At 33.9% G+C, this 26,098-nt stretch overlaps 1 protein-coding gene across 4 annotated transcripts; it reads left to right on the forward strand.

The window, feature by feature from the left end:
- Positions 1-623: 623 nt before the first annotated feature.
- LOC126721042 (WAT1-related protein At5g07050-like) lies at positions 624-25,460 on the forward strand. 4 transcript variants are annotated; one of them, XM_050424003.1, is made up of 8 exons: positions 628-1,006; positions 2,931-2,993; positions 3,090-3,206; positions 4,219-4,459; positions 5,603-5,761; positions 5,831-5,982; positions 6,098-6,232; positions 25,441-25,460. In XM_050424003.1, exons 1-7 carry the CDS (start codon positions 774-776, stop codon positions 6,225-6,227), a joined length of 1,095 nt encoding a protein of 364 aa, XP_050279960.1. In that variant the 5' UTR covers positions 628-773; the 3' UTR covers positions 6,228-6,232; positions 25,441-25,460. The 4 variants fall into 4 exon arrangements, with proteins under 4 accessions (XP_050279962.1, XP_050279960.1, XP_050279961.1 ...); XM_050424004.1 differs by lacking the exon at positions 25,441-25,460 and adding an exon at positions 10,353-10,545; XM_050424002.1 differs by lacking the exon at positions 25,441-25,460 and having other exon boundaries at positions 6,098-6,517.
- The last annotated feature ends 638 nt before the right edge of the window (positions 25,461-26,098 follow it).

Here is a 26,098-nt window from a genome sequence, read left to right on the forward strand (position 1 = left end):
CACTAAGGCCCACATCAAAGGGTTTGGATCATCTAATTTGCATGTTTATGCTTGCTTGCTTCCATGCTTTATGCTTGTGTTAGCCTTTCTAGTTCTAGGTTTTGCCATGTTTGGTGCCCACCATGTGCTTGATCTTGTTTGGTTATATCTGATGCCTATGAGGCCTTGTTTGGGTGTGACCCTTCCCTTTTCCACTCCGTGCAATGTTATGCTTATCATGCTTGATTTGTGCACCTCCTAGAAATAAGAGGCACACCCCGTCATTGCTACATCAATATCCATGAGCCTGTACTCGCAAGAGACAATGGAGAGATCACTAAGTCGAGGGATATGTTGGATACCCCCAAACTGCCATATGGCCATGCCCAGAAAGTACCCTGTGCATAACCAAATTCAAAAATTTTGGGACTAAAAAAATAATGTTGTTATTGCTTTTATATATATACATATATATATATATATATTTATATATATTTGAAAATAAGCTAGTAATTAAAAAAAAGTTGTCCCAAATATATATTTAAATGAACTAAAGTTGACTAAAAACTAAGCTTATGCTTTCATTCTACAATTGGCTGAAACATAGATAAAGCACTCCCGCTAACCTAGTCACAAAGCACTTGCAAGCCAGACTAAAGTGGAGTCACTGAGGATAGCCAAAAAAAGAAAAGAAAAAGCTGTCGTAATATATATTTGCATGAAGAATCTCTTATTAAAAAGCCGATGGAGGTTAGAACCATATGTAAAAGCCCTTCTAATTGAAAACGATCAAAATGGAAGACCTAAAGGAAGAGAGTGTAAGAGGAGGAAGAGGAAGCACTAAGCAAGAGGTGTGCAAAGAGTTGAAACCATATATCTATTGCATATTCTCTTCTTTTTGCTATGCAGGATTCAACATAGTCTCCAAGGTCTATCTAGACAAAGGCATGAGTCGTTATGTGCTAGTTGCCTATGGACATGCATTTGGAACTTTAGCTACTGCTTTTCTTGCATTTCTGTTTGAGAGGTACCCTCTTTCCTTTTTACTCTATTTTTTTTAGAAGTCTTTAATACTCTTCAGTTTATTTCTTCCACTATATATGACCCGAAAAGAATGGAGAAAAAACAAAGAAAAACTTTTTCCACAAGTTCTCTCGTTGCATAATGGCATCACAATGTTCAGATGAGAAATTGAACATGAACATACATTTGATTACAACGAATGAGAGCTTAAGCAAACATTCTCAGAAACTAAAGGCCTCTTTTATGGCATATCGTTTGTTCCTATGCCTCAACTCATACCTTACAAGTTTTTCTCTAAAGAGATGTCTCATAAAATTGGAAGTATGACAGTAACTAGCAAAACAGCCAAAACTTAAGCGGAAGTTCGTTTTCACTTTATGGTATTAATGAGGAAAACCCTTTTAATGAGGAAAGTAAATTTATGTTTGGTTGGCAGGATATTATATATATATATATATATATATATATATATAATTTAGTTATGGCTTACAGGAATCCACGTTCATGTGTCTATCTTTTCTCACCTATTCCACGCCTGAAGTCCTGATCACTGAAATGAGAATAAACGGTGGACCTAGATCCTTCTTTCTTCCACCAGCTAATAATAGAATTCTCTCTCTCTCTCTCTCTCTCTCTCTCTCTCAATTAAATAGGTTTCTTCTTTCTCTCTAAGGTCTGAGTTGATAAGAGGAAGAGGAAGGAAAATGGTAAAATTATTATCAATTTTACTAAAAAAAAGCTTTAGAAATTAATAAGAAAATATCATTGGGTACTATTGGCATAATGGTTACTAAAACATAATAAGTTCTTGTGGGGTAAGAAACAAGAGCTGAGATTTAAGTTTAAGGTGTGTTTGGCTGGGATGAAAACAAGGATGAAAAATAGAGAGGGGAAAATATGGTGGAAAATGTTGTTTTCCACTGTTTGGTTGAGGAAAGAAAATAGAAGAGACAGAAAATAGGAGAGAAAGTTTTCCCTCCGAAGCCCACTTTTTTTATCCACCCAAATTGGGAGGGAAATGAGGAGGGAAAAGTGATGAGAAATACATTTTACACAAATACCCTCATTTTATTACACTCACCTACCCCTCTCACTTTCCTACTATTATATAACAAGGACATAATAGTTAATTTATATAAACTACATTTTCCATCCTTCCCTTTTTTCTCTCCAACCAAATAAAAAATTTTTCCACCCTCCCACTTTTTCACCTCTCCAACCAAATACACATGAGGGAAAACCAAATATTTTCTATCCTCCCACTAATTTTTCATCCTTCCACTTTTCTACTCTTTCAACTAAACGGGCCCTAAAAGGAAATTTAACTCATATATACACTTAAATTAAACTAGAGTAGATTTCTATCTCAAAAAAAAAAAAAAAAAAAAATGACAATGAATGTGATAATCATTTTAAAAACATAATAAATAAATGTCTTAATGATATTTAGCAATGGTAGAGTTTTTACAAATTTTATTATATATATAAACTTTACAAACTGATAAATTAGCGATAAAAAAATGTAATTTAAATATTTATTTATTATGTTGATGAAGAAGCAATACACATTCTTTATTATATTATTAGTAGTATATCACTATAGGTTTACATGGTAAAATTTATAATGTCTCTAGCTACCATCAATTAGAGGAAAGAGAGATAACGGAAGGATGAGAAAAATATACAGATGGCTCGAGGAGGGAGGGGAATCACAATTCATCTGGGAAAAAGAAGCCATCATTTCCTTGCTCCCTATTAAATAATAAGAATAATAATGATTTTAATTATTTCAATCATGGGGTAAATCTCATATGAAATTTAATTATAGAAAAAATAAACGAATTTCAATATGAGTATTTGTGTTTCTTATGCATGGAGAGAGGGTATCTTCTCTAGATAATAAACAATTAAAATTTTCTTGCTTGCAGGAAAAATGACAGCAAAATTAGTGTACCAATCTTACGAAATGTCTTCTTCTTGGGTCTGCTGGGGTGAGAAAACTGCCAACCAAATTTAAAAGTCATGGCCATTAATTAAAATTAATTTTGTTTTTAATTCCTTTTTTTATATTTTAATTTTATATTTAGAGCCGTGTTAGGGAGGACACTATTTTACGCAGGACTAGAACACACTTCACCAGCGTTTGCATCTGCCTTGTCCAACTTAATTCCATCAATTACCGTTATCTTGGCAGTTTTGTGCAGGTATGGATAAAGCATAATTTCTCCTTATTTGTATTTCTCATTCTTGATGGAGATGTAGTTCTTTCGGATTTTATTCTTTTATTTATTATTTATTATTTATTTATTTTTAACTTATTGGAGATATGTTGGTATTGGGCCTTATCCATCTCATGCTTTCAGTCTTTTAATAACCTCCAGCCTCCAGGAGCTTAGAGATAGTGACGGAAATAGGCCCAACCTTTTAACAAAAGAAGCCGCATTTAGAGAGACAATAAGCAGATTTTTAATTTTTTTTATATAATAATTAGATAGTTATAATCAGGGAGAGAATTTGAATTCTAAATATCATGAACACACTAAGAATTATAAAACTCTTAGCATGAGCAAATTAATTCAAGTACATGTGAAAAAAATAATATAACAATATTAAAAATGAAGCTTACAAACTATTATCTCTTGTTATAAAATATATATATATATATATATATATATATATATATATTCCTCTCAAGAAAAAAAGAAAAAAAAAAAATCAGTGCATGACTTGTTGCTTCCCCTTAACTATCACATCAAAATTTAAAAACTCCCCCCTTGGGGAAGGATGACTTGTTGGGACATAACCCACTTTTATACAAATTATAAAAATCCAACAAATAGGGTTAAGGCAATACTTAGTTATGCAGAATTAAATTCAAACACTGTTGCATTGACTAATAAAAATATAAACAATATTATATTTTCTAAAAATAATTAAATCCAATTCAACTTTGTGTTTGAATTTATTTTGTAACCCTAATGTACTGTACCCCATTTAGTGTATATCTAAGTTTTTCCTTTAAAATTATGAAGCCACAATCCCAGGCCAATAATTATCACACAAAAGAACCATAATCCTATTTTTTGGTAAAGGAGTTGGTAATTTCCTGTTACTAGAATATAGCCCTCTCACTGATATATCAGGCCTTTTTCTTTATGCTTTCAAATATTCCAAAATAATCTCTTGATTCGTGTGCAACTAAATTTTGTTATTCAGGATGGAGAAATTACAGATTTCAAAGCGTAGTTCTCAAGCCAAGATATTGGGAACTATTGTAGCATTTGCTGGTGCAACACTGATGATCCTGTACAAGGGTATCGCCTTGATTTCTCTACATAATCACCACTCACATCAATCTGCCAATTCGTCAAAAGTATTCTTAGACAAAGATTCAATAAAAGGTTCCCTCATGCTTGGCGTTTCATACATTTCATTGTCAGCGTTCTTCATCTTACAGGTGATCTTCTGGCTTCAGCGTTGAATTAATGCTAAATTTCAGCCATTATTTTCATCTACGGTTAGTAGTCTCCAATAAAATATGTTGGCTGTGACAAGAGGTAAATGTAATATCCTTATTATTTAGCTAACAAAATATTGTAGTTGCTCTGAAATTAATTAGAGTTTCGGGTGAGTGTCAAGTTGGTCTTTGAATTTCGATAAGAATAATTAATTCTCTGGATATAAGTTTAATGGTAAATCAAAATTTTTGTTTGTATTCACTGTTAAAGCTGATAGATTTAATAAATAACATTCACATGATAAAAATAATATTTCAAAATAATTGACAATGTAGGGGGAATAAAATATGTGCGTTATGTGATATTGTGATTAGATCGGTTAGCTTTTAACCTAAACTAGTAGCAGGAAAAAAAGTGCTCGTGATAATAAAGTTTTTTTTTGGGTAGAAATCGTGATAATAAAGTTGCTTGTCAGGTAGTGGCAAACAGTAAATAAACTTATTCGTGTCTCCCACCCACAATAGATGGGTAGCGCACTTCTCAAAAACAAAAAAAAAAAACTTATGCGTCTGTATTATCACCAATAGCACGAGCAAAATGGATTGTCGGATACAAAACCTGGATTTGGTATTCCATAATTGGGATTTATTAATATATGGTTAAGGCATACCTTAATCGGACTCTCCATAATTAGTCAATATTGTTTGTTTGAGTTTACACAACTTATGGGATTTAGTTAGCTCAAGTACTTAACTGGTAAATTCTCTAATGATTGAATAAAATATTTGGAGTTCAATTCCCACTTACACCGAAAACTGATTTATGCCTTGGTTTGATAATAAACTCATTTTAGAAAATATTTTGAATCTCTTTTCATGGGGAAGGATAAAAAAAAAAAAAGAGCTAATTTTTTAGTTTTTTATATTTCACACAAAAGTGGTTTCAAAATTTACTTAAAATAGTTCATTAACAAATGTGCTATGAGCACAAGTTGATTAGACATTTTTTTAATAATTATTTAAAATTTGGTTCCTAGATTTTATCTATTAAAAATACTATAAATTGTTAGCTGAATTATAAAGATAATCGTAATTAAGATGATTACAATATTAAAGACTAACGCACATCTATAACTATTGCAGACCATTACAATTAAGATGTATCCAGCACCAATCACACTTACATCTTTAACATGCTTATCGGGTACAATACTCTCCACAATCATGACCGCAATTTTGGATCATAAAGCTTCGTCATGGAAGTTATCATGGAACATCACCCTACTAGCTCCAATTTATAGTGTAATCTTTTGACTTAACACCAAATTTTCCTATTCATATTTACGAAAGCCTAATTATAGTCTTTTGCAGGGAGTTGTGATATTTGGAATCATAGCATATCTTCAAACATTGGCAATAAGACAAAAAGGGCCAGTTTTCATGACAGCATTTAGACCATTGGCCACAGTAATTGTAGCCATTACAGGTCTATTCCTTTTAGGCGATGCTTTATATTTTGGAGGGTACGTATACGTATGTGGATTATTGAGCTAGATTAGTGAAATTTGAGATTTTATAGAAAAAAATAAAAGTTACAAATTTGGAATAGCAATTCTCATATTTCTACTTTTACTCCAGCGTTATTGGAGCTATGATGATAATTCTTGGTTTGTACGCAACTCTATGGGGTAAGCAAAGAGAGAAGGCAGAGAAGCTGTCGGAGCAAACCATGTCTGTGGAAGGTACTGAAATCAAACAAGAAAAGTAATAGAGGTAAATAAATATATATAGATTGTAATTTCATATAAGTGAAGAATGAAGTAATGTAATTTATATGTTTGAATCAATTTGTCCAATGGCAATAATCACAGAAACCTCTGCCAAAATGGATGCATATATATTAGAGTTATAACTATGTAATTTAAATCTATTATCTACTACATGATAAGGAAATCACGTGACTGATGCAAAGACATAAATAGGCTATATGAATTGTTAGAATATAGGTCTACTTGCTCGAGGACCAGACTCTTTGTCAAATCTACTTCATTTTTTTTAGTATTGTTGTTTTACGTCGATATTATGCATTGTACTTGTGTACTTTAAACCTAGATTCTTAGGCCTATATTGAGGGTTTATTTATTTATTTATTTATTATATATATTATTTTATTTTATAAGTTTGATAGTTACAATAGAGAATGTTAAATTTGAATTCAGGACGTTTTGATTATAATGAAGGAATAACAATTACATTATAAGACTCTATATATAAAATAGGTTATCCCCACCTTTGTTGCACTTATGCCCACTTATGCCCACTTATGTTGAGTTGGTTTATGCGGGTGGTGAGTTGAACGAAAAGGATTTAGGTAAAATGTCAGCAGGTAGCTTAATGGGAGTAATAATATATTATGTTTATAATAACCAATAAGAAGAGCACTGTCCTTGACAGTAGACAAGGCATCACAACACTACTGTCACTACACAAGGGCCAACTTGGCCGACTCACAACCATTTAAAAAAAAAAAAAAAAAAAAAAAAATCTCATTCAATGGTCAATGCTTGCTAGCTGTAGTCCATGTCCATCACTCACTCGGTTCACTCCATTGTCCAAAGCCAAAGCACAAAATGCACAATACAATCAATTATACAAACAAACCTGAAAAGTGAAACCTGAAAGTTTAGTTGAGTTCCTCTACTTCTCTAAGTTCTTCTCTCGCGCCTCCATGTTCACAGTCTCTGCCCTTCTTCAGTCTTCACACATTCGACATTCCACACTTTTTTATGTTTATTTTTAAATCTTTTTTTTTTTTCTTTAGTTTATCTTTCGAAGTAATCTAACTTTACTATTATTTTAAATACAACAGAAATATGTGCACTTAAAAAGACCAATAACTTGCTACTTTGCTAACTTACTTCTTTTGTTTGTTTTAAGATTTATCTCTTTTTGAAGTTGTAAACTTGTAATTATATGCATTTTAACAGTGAACTATTAACATTGAAGACTTTTTACATTATGAATTTATGACCATAAATAATTTTTGTCATGCTCAAAAGTCAAAACTGTTAGAATTGGAAGGATATTAACAAATGGCATTAAGTGCAATTCATTTGCATAACTGATTATTCATTCTCTCTAAACAGGTTGTCATTGATTTGTTTTTGTAATTGAGAGAAAAAAAATAAAAATAAATAAAAAATAAAAAAATTTGAAAAATACGGGTCAACCCGACCTGACTCGAAACCTGATTGACCCGTTTAAAAATGACCCGTGACTCGTTTGACCTGCCAACCCGATTGACCCGACCCAAATCCAACCCGACACGCCCGTTTTGCCACGTCTAAGTGGGCGAGTCCTCCAAAACTTTACCATGCACATGTGTTTGGACCAATTCTCTTGCACTACACTTAATTAAGTCCAATAACTTACAGGACTTAAAATTAAACAAGGGCTCTCTCTCCTTATTAACGTGGTATTCAATTTATTTTACAAAGACACTAAGTGGCCACTTAAGGTTCATTAACCACATAAAACTCCCACTTTTTCTCATTTAATTTGCCAAATTAATTTATTAAAAATTCATAATAATATTAGAATTAATAGGGGTGTGCATAAAACCAATGAACCGAAAAAACTGGCCGAAAACAATCAAGCTGTTGCAAAAATTTCAGTTTTTAATTTTTAAAAACCGAAAGTTTCGGTTCGATTTTCGGTTTTCGATTTGGTTTTGATTTTTTGTTTGAATACACCGAACCGACCGAAACCGAACCAAACATATTATAATATATAATATTTGGGCATTAGGCCTCCTATACATATTTGGACCTACCATACATGTTTGGCCTTTTCATTTTTTTTTTTTTTTTAAATCCATTTGGGCCTTTCTTTTTTTCTTTTATTAGATCCAGCCCTTTCCCCTTTTCCATTTATTCATTTTATTTTTACAATAAGTAAGTATAATTAAACTAATTACTAATTAAATATCTAATTAACCTAATTAAACTTAATCTAATTTAACTATAAAAACAAAAGGTAAACCCTACCCACAGCACACTTTCTTTCTCATAGCCTCCACTCTAAAGATTAAGAACCTTAGAGAGCTTCTCAAATGTGTTGGCCTGACGAGGAGTCTAGTCTTTAATGACGTCGCCGGTCATATCCACAAGCCATGCCGGCCAGCCTTGCTGGTTCCTAACAATGCAAGGTTCGACTCTCGGCTTCTGGCGATCAATTCCCTCCGCTAGAGTAGAACTTGCTGGAAAGTCAGCTCTGGAGAACTGACTCGCCCTGATAACATTTCGCCTTTCTTTCTCAACTGCCCTATTCCTAACACCAACATCGGTAACGGCACGCTCCTCGATGCCACCCACACGCCGGCCTCCCTACGTTGGCCTAATCTTTTCATTCTAACGGTGACCCTCTCTCTCTCTTTAATTTCTCCATAATTTCCTCTCTCTTATTTATATTCTAGGTTTGTTTAATATTGAATCAATGCTATTTTTTCAAATTTTATGTGCAAATAAAGTTAGGGTTTTGAAAAAACCCAGGTGCTTGGTTGTTTAATCCAACCGAAACCGATTGAATTCCAATTACTTCAGTTCATTTCAATTGAGAATTTTACAAACCGAAAATTTCGGTTTCAGTTGGCCAACACTTACAAAACCGACCGAAACCGAACCGACACACTCCTAAGAATCAATGTTCCAACAAATACCTTTGCCACCTTACATGAATTCCATACTATTCATGAGCATGGTTTTCAGATTTGGACCGTTCAAAGAACCGAGAAAGGGAGAGGTTCAAGGCTTTTAAGGTCGAACCGTGATGACGTCATAATTACTTTAATAATTAATTAAAGCCCAAATATATATATTAAATTTATAAAACTTGCAAAATTGACTAATATATCTATATATGTGAGGGAAATTTAATAATTTTCAAGTATATATTTACAAATTAAATAAGATAAAATAAAATAATAACCATGAAAATATTAAAATTTATGATTAATTTTTGAAGTAAAGTTGAATATCTTTGAAGGATTTTAATTATAATTTTTTTCATATTCCTTTTAAGAGATGGATAATTTAATTCAATAGAAAGAATTGTGTTCAGTTGTTTTTATAAAATTAAAAAAAAAAAAAAAAATTGCACTAAGTTTACTTCAAGTGTTTTTTTTTTTTTTTTTTATTGTTGAGCATCAACTTGCAAGCTTAGTTTAGTGGTTAGACTCTAACTCCAACTCTGATCGTGCCATGGTTCTAAACCTGGTAAGCGCACTTTTCCAATTTTTTCTTAACTAACAAGCATGGTTGGACCGCAAATTTCAAATAAATCTGGTTCTCTTTGTTTAAAAAACCGGATTTTAGTCTGGTTTCTAGTTAACTCCCGAATTTCAGTCCAATTTTTGGTTAACTCGGTTGGACCACCCAGTCCGGTCTGAGTTTGACAACCTTGTTCATGAGGTAATAAGGGTCTGTTTGGCTGGAGGAGTGAAAAAAAGTGATTATGCATGTGTGCATACACAATCACTTTTTGATTCCAATCATTTATACTGTGTGTACACACAATCACCATGCACACACATTATACTATTCATTCTAATCTCATTATAGTTGTTGCATCTTGTCATTCTCCCTCTTTTAAATGGATGTAAAGAACGCATTTCCTTATACTCCTAATAAAGTTAATTTGATGACTATGCCTTGCATTATATAGATTTAAGCAAGCAACACGTGCCTGGTTTGCAATGTTCATTTCCTCTATCTCACAGATTGGATATTCGGCCTGCTCCTATGTCTTGTCCTTGCTAATTCGAAACACAAACCACAGTATTGTTCTTCTTTTTCTATATACGGATGTCATGATTATTATAGGTGATGATTTGTAGGATTCACGAGCTCAAGCAGTTTCTCAGTCAACACTTCTAAATGAAATATTTAGGTCCACTCAGCGACTTCCTTGGCCATGAGGTTTCCTCATCCCTGCATGGCTATTATCCAACCCAAGCCAAGTACACATCAAATCTCCTTTCTTAAGTTAGTATCATAGACAGTAAGATAGTTGACACAACAATGTGTCCAATGTTTGTTGTAATGCTCATGATGATGAACCCCTTCGTGATACCACTCTTTACGTACAGTGGTTGAGACCTTGATTTATGCTTTTGTCACACAGTTACATCTCATATGCTGTGCACATCGTTGTACAAGATTGCGCCCGTGGCCCATTTGGCTTCTGTTTAGGCTAACCTCGCGTGAATAGGTGGAGTTTTGTTGGTGTCCCTCCTAAATCGAGGGTTTTAACAAGGAGATACCATTTATTTTGTTTAAAGAAAAAAAAATTATATAAATAAAAATGCATTTCATTGAATAATTGAACTTGTCATTAAATAGAAAATAACATTACAGCTTACAAGGCCTTGGTCCTAAATACAATATAAGAATTACATGAGTTTTGTCTAAGTTACATTCTATAAAATGTAAAACTACATGGACAGTAACTAGTCTAAGAACCTTTAATCTAAGTTTGAATGATAAGTTACAAGGTGAAAAGGGGTTAGACACCCACCTTGCTCAAAGAAACTAGTCTTTTAGACTATGTTGGCCATTGGTCATATCATATTATCCATACAAAGAAACATGTAATCAATCAATTGCGTCTTAAAACTTGAAAGTAAACATGACATGTGATCTTGCTCAAAATTAAAAAAAGTGTTTGTGAGTGCATGCATAGTGAAAAATCTGAATTCTAGCATTACGATTATTTCATCTGGATTTGGATTCAAAATAGGATGACTATGTGTGTGGTAGGTGTAAAACCCTAATTCTAGCATTGGATAATTTCATACAAAGTGGAATTCAAAACATGGTGATTATGTCACTATGATGGCATTTTTTTTTAGTGGCGTTCATAAAAAAACGCCACTATAGGTATTATATAGTGGCGTTTTCTAAAAATGCTACTATAGGCTTATCTATAGCCGCATTCTAAGGGCTCTATAGTGGCATTTTCAAACACCAAACCTATAGTAGCATTTGAAAATAACCTATAGTGGTGTTCATGAATGCCACTATAGGCCTTTTAAAAAATAAAAAATAAAAGGGTTTATTGTGGTGCTCATAAAATTTGGAGAGTTGAAGGGAAAAAAACCTTTTGATCATGACTAGAGGGAGTCGCCCTAATTTAGGCGAATTCCTTTGTAAAGGTCTCGAAAACAGTGATTTTACTAGTTTTAATAATATATATTTTCCTTAATAACTTTTAGTTTAAAAGTCAGAATAAGGTCCTGTCTATTTTGGAATGTTTCTTTGAGAGTTGTTTCAATTTCCGCAATATCTTAATTTTGTTATTTTTGGTAAAAAATTACTATATTGCCACCTAATTACATGATTTGCATGAATTCGTTTCCTAGGCATTTTCCTAGCCGCCCTAGGTTTTTCTTTTTACTATTTAAACGTATTATAGCCTCTAGGGCAATTTAGTTTTTTAGATTAATACAAAATTCAAACTTTTTTTCTATTGTTTCTCTTTGGTGGATTCTAGAACTCTATCACCTTATGTATTTAAGCGACCTCTCATGGATTCAAGGCCTTCATTCAGAAGCTAATGTGTCTAGCTTATTTTTTTCCATTCAGAAAGCAACGTGTTTGTTTTCTTATAGCTTCCGCGACATAAAAATTACTATCTTACCCTAGGATGTGGAATTACCATTTTCTCTTAAGACATGGTTAAATTCATGTTGTAAAATGAGATATCTACATTGTCTGCCAATTCATGGTGGTGCCATGATATTCTTATTTTGCCACCATCCTTCATATTCTTGGATGTCTAGAATACACATTGTTCCATAGAGTCTACTTCTCCTCACAAACACCATTGAATGGATCATATAATGATGCTGATCTACTACATTGAAAAATTTAGGGCCTGTTTGGTAGAGAAGTTTGAGTAATGCTGTTTGTATTTTTTTGAAATACGTGTGGGTGAAAAATGTGTGGAAATGCATATAATGTTGTTTAAAAACTAAAAACATATTGCTAAGATGCTCTATCAAACGAGTCCTTAGTTTCAAAAGTGTGATCGAATCCATGTCTCAACTCCGTCAACTTTTATTGATAACTTTATTTGGTGCCCAAAAAAAAAAAAGATTCAAATAATATATCTACTTTTTATTCCAGCAAGTACTCACATAGGTACATTATACATGTAAATAATAAATGTGTGAATTACATTTTGCCAAGAGTTTTGTAACTCAACTGACACCTTCTGATATTTCTAATAGTAATGTTCAAGATTCAAATCCCCTTCTTACAACAATTGAATTTTTTTTTTTTTTTTTATTTAAGAAAAGGAACATGTCAGTCGAAATTCTACATCATAAATCTTTATAAGATTTTGTTAACAAATACCCTAAGGGTATTCATTTAAGAAATACCTTAAGAAATTTTTATGAGAAATGAAAAAAAGTTACTAATTTATTATCGCTTAGTGATGCACATACAAAGAGAAGTCGATGTTATTTGGCCATGTATTTGTGCCCTAAAGAGTGTAACTAAACCAATGTGTAAGTGTGTATTTGGGAATGACTTTTAAGCTTCTATCACTACCATAGGATCCACTTAGCTTGTTTTTTGCAATGTTATTAATTTCATTCTATTCCGACCGGAATAGATGGAATATTTCGTACTGACATGTAATATAGTACAGTATTAGCTTTGCTATCATCTTTTATTATTTTCAAGTTTCAACTTTTCACTTTTGCTTCATCTAGTGTGAGCCACGTGATTGGCTTGGGAAATGACAAAGGAAAGTTAAAAAAAAAAAAAAAAAAAAGTCCACAATAAGTGTTAGACACTCAGACTTATTAACTTCATTTCTTAAAAATAAGTCTTTGTTTTTATTTTTCCTATTATCTAGGGACAATGGTACATGTTAGGCTGCGTTTGGTTTAATGTAAAATGTTTTCCAAGTGTAAAATATTTTCAGGTGTTTGGTGGCATTTTAAAAAATACTTGAAAAATATTTTTTAGTGTTTGGTTGTGTTCTTGAAAATACTATAGAAAACACATTTTCTCATCTTCCAAACAAATATATAATATCAAACCAAACCCAAAAATTCATCAAATCCAGTTAAATTGAGAGAAGAAGGAAGAGAGAGAGGCGACTGGGTTCGATCTAGAGGTGGCGGGTCGCTCGTCGATGAGGGTCACGGTGGGTTCGATCTAGAGGCGGCGGAGGCAAGATTAGTGACATGGGTCTAATGGCAGCGAGATCGATGGGTGGGTTTGAAGGAGGCAACGGCGGCGAGATCGGTGGGTGGGTCTGAAGGAGGCAACGGTGATGAGATTGGTGGGTGGGTCTGATACCCGTGACGAGATCGGTTGTCTTTTTCACTTTTCCTTCTAGCTCTCTCTCTCTATCTTCGGGTGTGTGCTCTCACTCTCTCTCTCTTCAGGTGTGTGCTCTCACTCTCTCTCTTCGGGTGTGTTTTCCAAAAACGCTTTGAAGGTAAAATCAAAGCATAAATGATTTTACGCTTCAAAAGTGGTTATTTTCCGGTCAAAAGCGTATTTGATTTTCGTTGACCATATTTTCCGTAGCTGCCAAACACATACAAGGGTGTAAAATGATTTCCTGAAAGTGTTTTCAGACGAAACAAACGCAGCCTTAATGTTTATTTATTCTTAAAAAAAAAAAAAAAAAAAAAAAAAAAAAAGAGGTATTATTATTACTATTATTTGGGTGTGCTTTGACTTTCACCTTTATTGAATTGTTTACAAATATAGAAAATGTGAATTTTATTTGTATAAAAATTATAAATATATATTTTTTATACCACTTTATTTAATATTTTTTAAATAAAATAAAATAATTAATTTATATAATAGTATAACTTCTTTGAGTTGATACTTTTATGTTGTATAACCAAAAAAAAAATGTATATGGATTAGGTTTAAGTTACACCTGGTGTAACTTTAAGGCTCTATTTGGAAGGAGGGAATGGAATGGAATGAAATAAAAAGAATATTTTTAGAATATTCTTCCCTCCCTCTTATTTGGTAGTTTTAATGGAGGGAATGAAAAGTTCAATCCCTTATTTGTGAGTTTAGGTGGGAGGGAATGGAATAGTTAAGAGGGAATACTCATTCCCTCCTAAGCCCTCAAAATTTCAAATTTTTGTTTCTCCAAATTGGGAGGAATAGAAGGGAATGAATTTAGATTTAATGAAAATTTTATTGAAATTCCTAAATTACCCCTTGAATCTTAGCCCTCTTTATTTTCAACCAGCCGTACCAATATTTTTGCTCTCTCTTTGTCGCTCCTTCTTTCTCACGCTGCTACTAATCACAACCAGCCATACCCAACTATGAGTTTTTCAATTGTTTTTGATTTCATTGATTTAGTTACTATTAAAAAGTTTTTAATTATTTCAATTGTTTTGTTTTCATTGATTTTTTCTCAACTAGCCGTACTCAACTATATGTATTCTGCTTGTGCTTGTGTGAGTGTAGTTTGCTACTCCTTCTTTCTCACGTTGCTGCTAATCTCAACCAGCCATACCCAACTGTGAGTTTTTCAATTTTTTTGATTTCATTGATTTATTGACTATTAAAAAGTTTTTCCATTGTTTCAATTAAATTTCTTTCATTGATTTTTTCTCAACTAGCCGTACTCAACTATATGCATTCTACTTGTGCATGTGTCCTTAATTCCTATCATTGATGCACAAGTAGCGTCAGGTCAGCATAGTGCCAGGGGCACCAAAACTCCTTTACTATTGGATATTTAGATTAGTTTGTCTCCCTATAAAGATATAAGCATAACATGTTAGTGAGTAAGAGAGGAAGGGTTTTAGTTGGTTTACAAATTTTACACTCATTGGGGGCTATCCAAATAGTGCTATTTGCCTTTCATGTTAGGAGATATGCTCTGTGTTTTGGTCAAGAAACAGAGTGTTTTTTAAGTCATCCATATTTTCATTAGGCAAGGGTAAGGACTAACGAGAGGGTTTTTGTTAGATAATATTCCTCTCAAGTTAATGAATTTAGTTTAAGCTAATATATGTCCAACACTTATAATGCCAGTAATCAAAGAGCACACCACATGTCAGTTCAAAGTTAACATGCAATGGGATGAATGTGGCCACGTTGAAATGGTTCTTACTAATTCATATACTTATTGTACCATTATTTTTAGGCGAAATCACATTATTGGTCCCTGAAGTTTACCATGTGTACGCAAATGGTCCCTCAAGTTTGAAGCGAGTACAATTAGTCCCTTAAGTTTTAAAATTGAGTTGTGTTGGTCATTTTACTAACTATTATTAACGGTGTTACTTATGTGACTAACGAAACAATGACTTGGCTTTTTTTTTTTCTTTTTTTTCTTTTTTTTTTTTTTTTAATGATGTGGCATGTTTTTAATTAAAAAATTAAAATCTAAATTTACACATGAGAAAAAAAAAAAAATCACCGGTACCAAATTAAAAAATTTATTTTTTGCCCGTTGTAAAAACCCACAACGAGAGGGTTAAAATATCTTTTCTCTTTTACCAAAAAAAAAAAAAAAATCTTTTCTCTCTCTCACACTATTCTCTCTATTCTTCTTTCTCTTGACTCTCTTTTCTCTCTCTTCTTTCTCATTTTCTTCTCTCAAATCAAATCAATGTGCAAAAGCAGGGATTACATCATCAATACATGATAAAGTGCTATAGACAGCAAGTGCAAAGGAACCAAAATGAATTGCAAATTGTCAAATTGTCAAGATTGAGAAGAAAAAGATGGTAACTAAACTTGAAAAAGAGGCCATTGATATTTGGGCACTCTCAGATACTCCAACCTGCATCAACTAAATATGCAGGAAGACCAAGTAGATATGAATCACTAGAACCTTTTGCAGAAGATATCCAATTTAGCGGGTTCATTGGTTTGAATTATTTGCCTAGTCGGCCTCTTGCCCATGGTGGTCTTTGGTGGCTGGGTTTTAGTGGTTGTTTTGTGATTGGTTGTTTGTTGGCTGGGTTTTGTGATTTGGTGGTTGTTTTGTATCAGTGGTGGCTAGTGGTGGGTTGATTTTGGGTTGGGGTTTACGTTGGGGGTAGGTGAGTGGGTGATGGTGGCTAGTGGTGACTGTGGGTTTGTTGGGTTTACAGTGTTTGTTTTCGCTTTTGATTTTGGTGGTGGTGGTGGTGGTGGTGTGGTTGCTGTGGGTGTGGGCAATGGGTTTGTGTGGGGAGTGAAAGATCACTGTTTGCCTGATAACTCTCTCTTGTTGTGGGTTTTTACAACAGGTAGAAAATAAATTTTTTAACTTGGTACCGATGATTTTTTTTTTCCTCATGCGTAAATTTAGTTTTTAATTTTTAAATTAAAAACAAGGTACATCATTAAAAAAAATGTTAAGTCATTGTTCCGTTAGCCACGTAAGTAAAACCATTAACAATAATTAGTAAAATGACCAATATAACTCAATTTTAAAACTTAAGGGACTAATTGCGCATACAGAGTAAACTTCATGGACCAATAGTGTAGTTTTTCCTTATTTTTAAGTTAACGATGAAGTGAAATGTTTTTTATTAAAAAAACAATATTATCTATTATCTATTAAAAAAATTTGTATATAAGATAACATATACATAAAAATTGACTCACTACACTTGATCTTTCACAATAATTGAAATTGATTTTTCTCATACCACTACATTTCTTAAGTCTTTTTTTATTATTAAAAAAATCTTCTACCAAACCAAGTTTAAAATTTTCTCACCTCTTCAGCTTAAAGCAGTAGGTCCGTAGCCATTGGCCCAACAAGTCATTATACAACTTTTCAAATACATTGTTATATTTTTTACACTTTTTCATTGAGTTTGATGGTTTTTAGACCCCTTAAACAATTGATTATACCTAGGTAATTAGCCAAGTTGTTACTTAGTCCAATTAAACAAGTCTAGGTTATCACAATGTAAAAGATCAAATCATGCAAAGCAGCGGAAAATAAATAACACAAGATCAGGAAACCAAACCAGTAAAAACCTAGGGAGGATTTGACCTAGCTATCCTCAAGGTAAACTTGAATCCACTATCTTGAAAGAATCAAAGTTCATACAATAAGACTTACAAGCCCCCACGCTCAACTTCTTATTGCTACCAACCAGTAGAACTTACTGACACGACCACGTGCAAGCTCCGAATCCACAGACTCCTTCTTTCTTGGATTCACCACCAGATACAAGCACACCCGCTTATGTTTTCTTTAAGCTTCAATGGCAGCAACTGAATTGATCATCAAGGTGTAGATAAATCTTCTCCTTGAAAACCCTAAGTTTGTGTAAAGGAAAGCTCCTCTAGATCTCACAAGAGATTTACACAAACCGCAATTATGAGCAACACTAAAACGTGGCTAGGGTTTGCCTTTTATACTTAGGACAAATAAGAAACCCTAAAAACGTTTTAAAACACTTAGGGCTGAGTTGGACGAATCTGCAGAAAAACATTCTGCCCGAGCTTCGATCGATCGAGCTTGTCTTTCGATCGATCGAGCTAAGCTGAAAGGCACAATCCTTTCCTGCTTTAACTCGATTCCAACTTTACATAGACGCAGAACTTTGAGCTAGACTTAAACACTTCTAAACACATTGTTTTGATCATGGTTTGCCAACAATACAAATTAGAGTTCTAAATACATAAAATCCTAAGACTTTAGAACCTAACAAATTCCCCCTTTGGCAATCCGTGACAAAACACAACTAGAAGCTCAAAGTTTACAAAATAAAAAGCCCTTTACAAAATAATGCTCATACAACAAATTCAATCCTAACTACTATCCATCAGTTGCAAGTGTAGACAGCAGCTCAATTAAATCAACCTGTATATTTCCTAAAACACTAAACAAAATGCATAACCGCATGTGTGGAAACAATAGAAGTAAACAAAATAACTTCTTGATTTCAAACAACACACAAATAAAGACATATATCAATGAATAACTCATAAATATAAATCAATAAGCAGTTTGAAACAAGAAACATATAAAGTACCAACAAAAACATAAAACTCCCCCTAACATGAATATCCCATCAAAAACAAGGTAAGAGCTAAAAATGTTAAGTACAAAGTGAAGCACCTAGATGCAATCTAAACTCCACAAGCTCCAACCAAAAACAAATAAACTCCCCCTGAAAGCAAAAACTCTACAAAGTACTCCCCCTTTTTATAACGGAATGCCAAAGGGTAAACAAGATATCCATCATCAAAAGAGAGGTGGTCTAAACTGCGCCAACTCCGCACGCAAGGCACGGATCTCATCAAGCACGTCCACCAAAATCTGTCCTTGAGCCGCCTGAACGGTCAAGACATGATCCAACGTGCGACGAATGTCTAAATCATCTGAAACAGTCGATGGAGGAATATCAGCATCAGCAGCAGCACCTGTAGAAGAGGGAGGAGGGGGAACACCACTAGATGATGCACCTTTAGGACGAGAAGGAGCAACTCTTAACTGAGCAGCCCTCTGACGAAGAAAGGTGGCACCTATGGGAGCAATCACATGAACATGCTCACCAGACGGAAAACCATCTAGGCCTAAGAAGAGCAAAATCCTATGAATGAAAATAGGATGAATCAGCGCATGCCCTACAGCAGAACTCCTATGAACCTCGTTCAAAGAATGAAGGAACAAGTGAGGAAAACTGATAGACGCTCCAAAAACAAAGGCATACAAAAACACACATCGCTCTAAAGGGATGGTGTGGAAGTGAGAGATAGGCCACAAGGAATGACACGCTATCCTAAAGAAGAGATAGGCCGTCTCGGTAAGCTCAGCGGACGTGATCCGAAGATCAGAACCCCACTGGATAGATGACCTAGTGATGTAAGACATGACAACATCTAATGAGGGTGACTCATTATAAGGATAGTCAGTCTCCCGAACAATCGGCACCCCAAGAGCCTCAGCCACTACTCGAGGGGTAATGGTGAACTCTACACCTCATATCCAACTCCTAATAAGGGTGTTGGAATCATAGATGTGGCAAGAGAGGTTTGAGAAGAACTCTCTAATCAGGGCGATCGGGGGTGGATGATCTATCTCTAAGAGAGGCAACCAACCTCTCAACTCAAAATTGGCCCTAATGGCCGGATCAAGCTCATCCAACACAACAGCTCGCTCAACCCATATCTTACGCTTACAGTTCAAGAAGTCAAAGGCTTCTCTATACTTATCATTCCTAAACAACTCAACCCTAGTGAGAGACTCAGAGGAAGTGGAAGTGGTCCTATGGGCTCTAGTTTTCCTAGGCATGGTGCTAGGATAAGGACCAACACACAGATAGAAAAAAAAAAAAAAAAAAAAAAAAAAAAAAAAAAACCAAGGGCAGAATGCAAGTTAGCACAAAAACAAAATATAGAATAAAAATCTATATGATGCATGAACAAGTTAAATGACATGATGCATGTTCTAATGCATTGAATTAAGTCCAAAAAGTTCAAATTCACAAAATTGGCTTGAACATTAAGGTTTTAACACAAAAAAAAAAAAAAAAAAAAACCCCAAAATTTGGAAAACCACTTGATAAATTTGAAAAATATTGACGAATTGATCATCACACATGATAGAATAATAAAAATAATGACCAAATACATCAATTTGATAAGCCAATTTCATCAATTTAACCCAATTAGACAAAATCCCCAATTCGGATCAAATTCAAACCCTAGAATTTCCAATTTTTCAAAAACCACAAAATTGATCAAATTAAACTATAAGAATCATCATTATAGCATCATAGAACAAAAACCCATTGATCAATTTCACCAAAATAGGCTCGAATCATCAAAAACCCCAATATTTTGAAAGTGCAGAAAATAGCCACAAGAATGCATGAAAAATGCATGAAATCATGAAATAAAATGGAAAAGGAAGGGCAAAAGAGACTTACCGGCCTCCAAAGACAAAAACCTTGCAAAAATCTTGAAGAAAAACGACAAAAAATTGATGGTGGAGCCTTTAGCCAACGCGGAGAGAGAGAAAAGTTGAAAAACTATTTGAAAATGTGACTTTGAAAAGTCCAATCTGTCTTTTTAAAAAACCTGTTTCACGAGGTTCGATCGATCGAAAATCAGCCTCGATCGATCGAAACAGACAGAGATTCTCTCTATCAAATTTAAAAATTTTCGATCGATCAAAAAACAGAATGGATCGATCGAAATAGGCAGAGGCTTACCAAATTTTGAGGAAAAAACACAGTTTTTGAAAAACATTTAGAATTAACTCAAAACATTGAAATTTAAGAACAAAAATGCATGAGTATGTGATGATATGATTTTCAAAACAAGAATTTTAAGCCCAAATTCCCAAAAAACAAAATTTCTTGCATTCTCCACAAATTTTCCAACAACAAATTAATTTTGCACAAAATTCGAAGTATTTGCAAAACTTGGTTGGTCAGACCATAAACACACACAATAACATGTACAATATTTAGCAAAGAGTAACTCGTGTAGTGTGTGTAACTAGCAAAAGCTTGAGATACATGTGAGGTGATATGTGAATAGTAATCAATCACAAAGTCTACGAAATTCATCACAAAGAATTTAAAAGAGACTATCACCTAAAGAATTACATCATATAACTCCCACATCTCCTAGATCATAAGCTTGCAATCATGTAAGTTTCTTGTATTTATGGCTCATAATATACATACCAATTTTAAGTTATGTGAGTTTGGCATCAAGCCTAATAGTACACACCAATTTTGATTTTAAGAATTAAGCAATTTAACCCGAGGCTTCACCTTATGTTCTTTTTGTGCATGTGCTACACTTTCTTGAGCACAAAATCTTATGATATGCACTAAGGTGTTCATGATTGGCTAGTGAACAGTGGTGAGATGGTTATTTATGCCTTTCTCTTCAAAGTTCAAGTCAAACATTTAAAAACATGTGACTTCAAGATTAAGACATAGTAATCAAAGGCCATAAACATCTTTCCCACACAACATGCACTACAAAGTTTCAACTAGTAAAGTGCAATAAATAAGCTCAGCAAAGCTAAACAAGGTACAAAAGACATGTTATGTGAAAATAAATTGACCAACCTTGTTCTCAAAAACCAAGAAGAATAGTACAAAACAAAATGTGCTTCCTTTTTCTTCCCTTTTTTTTTATTTTATATATATTAAAAATAAAAAACATCTAGAATGAAATGCATGAATGTTATGCTATGCAAATCCTAGAAACAAAAAAAAAAAAAAAAAAAAAAAAAAAAAAAAAAAACCAAAGAACAATGGTCACAAAAGGTAAAGCAATGAAGCACAAGGACCATGTCATAAAGACTCAGTTAGATCGAGTCTTTTGCATCCAAAACCTTTTAGATGCACTATGAGCATTGGAGTTCTTATTCACATGAGAATGATTACCAACTCTAGGATTGGAATTAAGGTTTAAAGCCTTTACCAAATCACCAAAAAGTACCATAGGATCAAGTGCTTGAGGCACAGGTACTTTTGGTTTGTTTACTCTCTTAGCAGCTTGCAGCTTGTAGCAATTTGGCCGGATGTGTCCAGACTTTCCACAAAAGTGACAAACCCATGCATGCTTATCATGTGTCTTGTCCTTAGATAGGGTAGGCTTCTTAGACTTAGACTCTTTCGGATTAACCCTAATCTTTCTAGATGAAGAACCTTCTAAGGGTTTAACAATCTCACTCACAGGGGGTTTGACAGTTTCACTCACTATCTCACTCACGGAAGGTTCAGAACAAGAAGATGAAGGAACAAACTTTGTGGAATGAGGAGCGGACACAGAGATGCTTTCAACATAACCTAATCTAGTTTTGTCAGAAGAAAACTTTTGAACACTCAGCATTTGATAAAAGTTTAGAACTAGCAGATCTAGCAACAGATAAATCAAGTTCCAAAGATTTAACTTTATCAAGCAAAAACATATTTTCAGTTTTCACATTTTTCAAAAGATCATTAGCATTAAATAGTTTAACAAGCAAATTTTTCTTTTCAAGTTCAAGAGATTCAATTTTCTTCAGGCCAAGTTCAACATTCATAGCATCCTTTGCAGCAACTTTGCAAAGTTTATTATAGGCCTCTTGAAGATCTGCATCTTCAGAGAGTTCCCCATCAGAAGGGTTCTCTTCAATAGATATGCTCTCATCAACTACAGCAGTAGCGGTGAAAGTAATGAAGTTTTCATCCTCATCACAATCAGACTCATTATCCAAAACTTCACCATCACTAAGGGTTACAGCCATAGCTTTACCCTTAGACTTCAAATAGGTTGGACATTCAGATTTCATGTGTCCATACCCTTGACATCTAAAACACTGAGAGCCCAAGGAATTATTGGAAGATTGACCTACTCTTTCTCTAGGTTTATCATTGTTGTTAACCTTAGTGGGATCATGCTTCCTAAAATTTCTAGGTTCAGCAGTGTTTGTGCCTCTTGCCTTTCTATTACTATTTCTGAGAAAGTTTCTAAAGTTCTTGTCAAGGTAGGTAATCTCTGTAGCAGAGAGCTAATCATCAAATCCACCACCTTCAGCATCATCAACTGACTTAAGAGCCATTGATTTGGATTTGGTAGTTTTGGGTAGATCCAACTCATAGGATTGAAGAGATCCTACAAGTTCATCAACAGGGATGGAGTCCACATCCTTACTTTCAGTAATGGCAGTCACCTTGGGTCTAAAGTCTTCAGTCAAAGATCTAAGAATCTTCCTAACAATTTTAGGTTGATCATAGATTTCACCCAAGTTAAAAGCAGAATTAACAATATCATTCAATTTAGCATAGAATTCATCAAAAGATTCATCATCAGACATCCTAATACTTTCAAATTTAGAAGTCAATTGCTGTAATTTATTTATTTTGACAGCCTTTGTGCCTTCATGCACAGTCTGGAGGATGTTCCAAGCAATATGAGCGATCTCAACATTAGAGATTCTCTTAAATTCCTCCATAAAAACAGCGTTAAAGATCGCATTCATAGCCTTGCTATCAAATGAAGCTGCTTCTTTTTGAGAAGTTTCCCACTCACTAACAGGAGTAGTGGGCTTCTTCCATCCGTATTCAACGGAGTTCCACACTCTCTCATCAATGGATTTCAAGAATGCTTTCATCCTTACTTTCCAGTAAGCATAATTATTCCCATCAAAGTGAGGAGGAATAACTAGAGAGTGTCCCTGTTCCATGACAACAGGGGTCAAGGATCAGCTCAGTGATCAAAGGATCAACAACAAAAGAACAACCCGCTCTGATACCACTTGATGGATTTTAGACCCCTTAAACAATTGATTAAACCTAGGTAATTAGCCAAGTTGTTACTTAGTCCAATTAAACAAGTCTAGGTTATCACAATATAAAAGATCAAATCATGCAAAGCAGCGGAAAATAAATAACATAAGATATGATTACCCAGGAAACCAAACCGGTAAAAATCTGGGGAGGATTTGACCTAGCTATCCTCAAGGTAAACTTGAATCCACTATCTTGAAAGAATCGAAGTTCATACAATAAGACTTACAAGCCCCCACGCCCGACTTCTTATTGCTACCAACCAGTAGAACTTACTAACACGACCACGTGCAAGTTCCGAATCCACGGACTCCTTCTTTCTTGGATTCACCACTAGATACAAGCACACCCGCTTGTGTTTTCTTTAAACTTCAATGGCAGCAACTGAATTGATCATCAAGGTGTAGATAAATCTTCTCCTTGAAAACCCTAAGTTTGTGTAAAGGAAAACTCCTCTAGATCTCACAAGAGATTTACACAAACCGCAATTATGAGCAACACTAAAACGTGGCTAGGGTTTGCCTTTTATACTTAGGACAAATAAGAAACCCTAAAAACGTTTTAAAACACTTAGGGCTGAGTTGGACGAATCTGCAGAAAAACATTCTGCCCGAGCTTCGATCGATCGAGCTTGTCTTTCGATCGATCGAGCTAGGCCGAAAGGCACAATCCTTTTCTGCTTTAACTCGATTCCAACTTTACATAGACGCAGAACTTTGAGCTAGACTTAAACACTTCTAAACACATTGTTTTGATCATGGTTTGCCAACAATAAAAATTAGAGTTCTAAATACATAAAATCCTAAGACTTTAGAACCTAACAGAGTTAATCTCATAGTTTATTTTGAGTACATTGATTAATTTCTTGAATTGTGTATAAATACACTGATAAATGTCTACAATTAATTTTTATTTAATATGAATTAATTATCTTTTTTTTATTATATAGTTTTTTTTTATTTTTTATTTTTTATAATCGATGCAAACTCATATTTTTTAGATTAATTTTGTTTTCAATCTTATCTTGTAACCTTACCCCCCTGAACTAAAATCCTAACTCCGCCACTGCATAGTGCAGTTTGTTTACTTTAAATGATACACGTAGTGTTTTTGTTTTTTTCCTTTCATTCCCCTGTATTCGGTATGTTGGAACAGGGTTCATTCTTTTGTGTAATACATGTGCTTTAATTTAATTTTGGTATGCTGGAAGAGGCTTATATCAATAAAAGTTTTGGGTAGACAATAGAGAACATGCTAGAACATGTAGGATCCTTATCAATATTACTTGTTTGTGGTTAAATTAAGTTCATTAGTGGATGCTTTATTGGATGCTTTTTTACATCAAGTGATCATAGGTGGTAGAGTTAATGGAACTTTTACCTCTAAGGTATATGATGACATAGTGAAAGAGTTGGTCAAAAAATTTCACATGGAGATTAACAAGGATAAGGTGAAAAATTGACAAAAGACATTGAAAAAGAATTTTCATGAATGCTATGACATATTTAAAGATGGATTGAGTGGTTTTGGATGGAATGATTCTTTAAATATATGGACAGCTGAACTAGAAGTTTAGGAGCCACTCATAGCAGTAAATTCCCATTTTTTGTTAGTTTAATTTTGTATTACATAATTATATATTTGTTGTATTAACATTTTCCTTTGTTTGTAACAGTCTAAACCTGCAACCAAGAAGTGGATGACAACACCTATGGCCAACTACTCTTAGATGACACAACTTTGGGCTAAAGATAGAGTAAAAGGTAATCATGCTAAAACTGCAAAGGAGAAAAGTGCTAGGTATGCTGCATTGACCACTATTGATGAGATTGATAATTTGGTATCCCAAAATAAAGCTTCTTTGGAGAACTTTGAAGTCGAAGATGATCAAAGGTCACCAGAAATTAATGTTGTACATTCTCGAGTATCATCACAAGATGCAATGTCTTCTAAAAGAAAGAAAAGACGACTGGCAGAAGATGATGAACTTGGGAATGTAATTTCCCAGTCATTTGATAATGTATCTATGGCAATTGATAGGGCGACTGAGGTTATGGCAAAGTGCTTTTCAAAGTCATATGGAGCATAAGTTCATGCAGCTTTGGACGTATTGGACTTAGATCCAATATCAAAGACTGAGGCCTACAAATTTTTGATGGAAAATCCAACATATAAGGAGATGTTCTTTGGTTGCCCAGATCATGAGCACAAATGTGTCTTATTGACACTGATGTCTAGGTCTAAAAATTAAAAAGTGTGGGATTTTTTGGCCAACCTTAGTTTTGGAATGGATTATGTTATTTTGTTTTGTTTTGGCAAGACTCATTATCAAA

The sequence above is a fragment of the Quercus robur genome, chromosome 4 (assembly GCF_932294415.1).
Source record: "Quercus robur chromosome 4, dhQueRobu3.1, whole genome shotgun sequence".
Lineage (NCBI taxonomy): Eukaryota > Viridiplantae > Streptophyta > Magnoliopsida > Fagales > Fagaceae > Quercus > Quercus robur.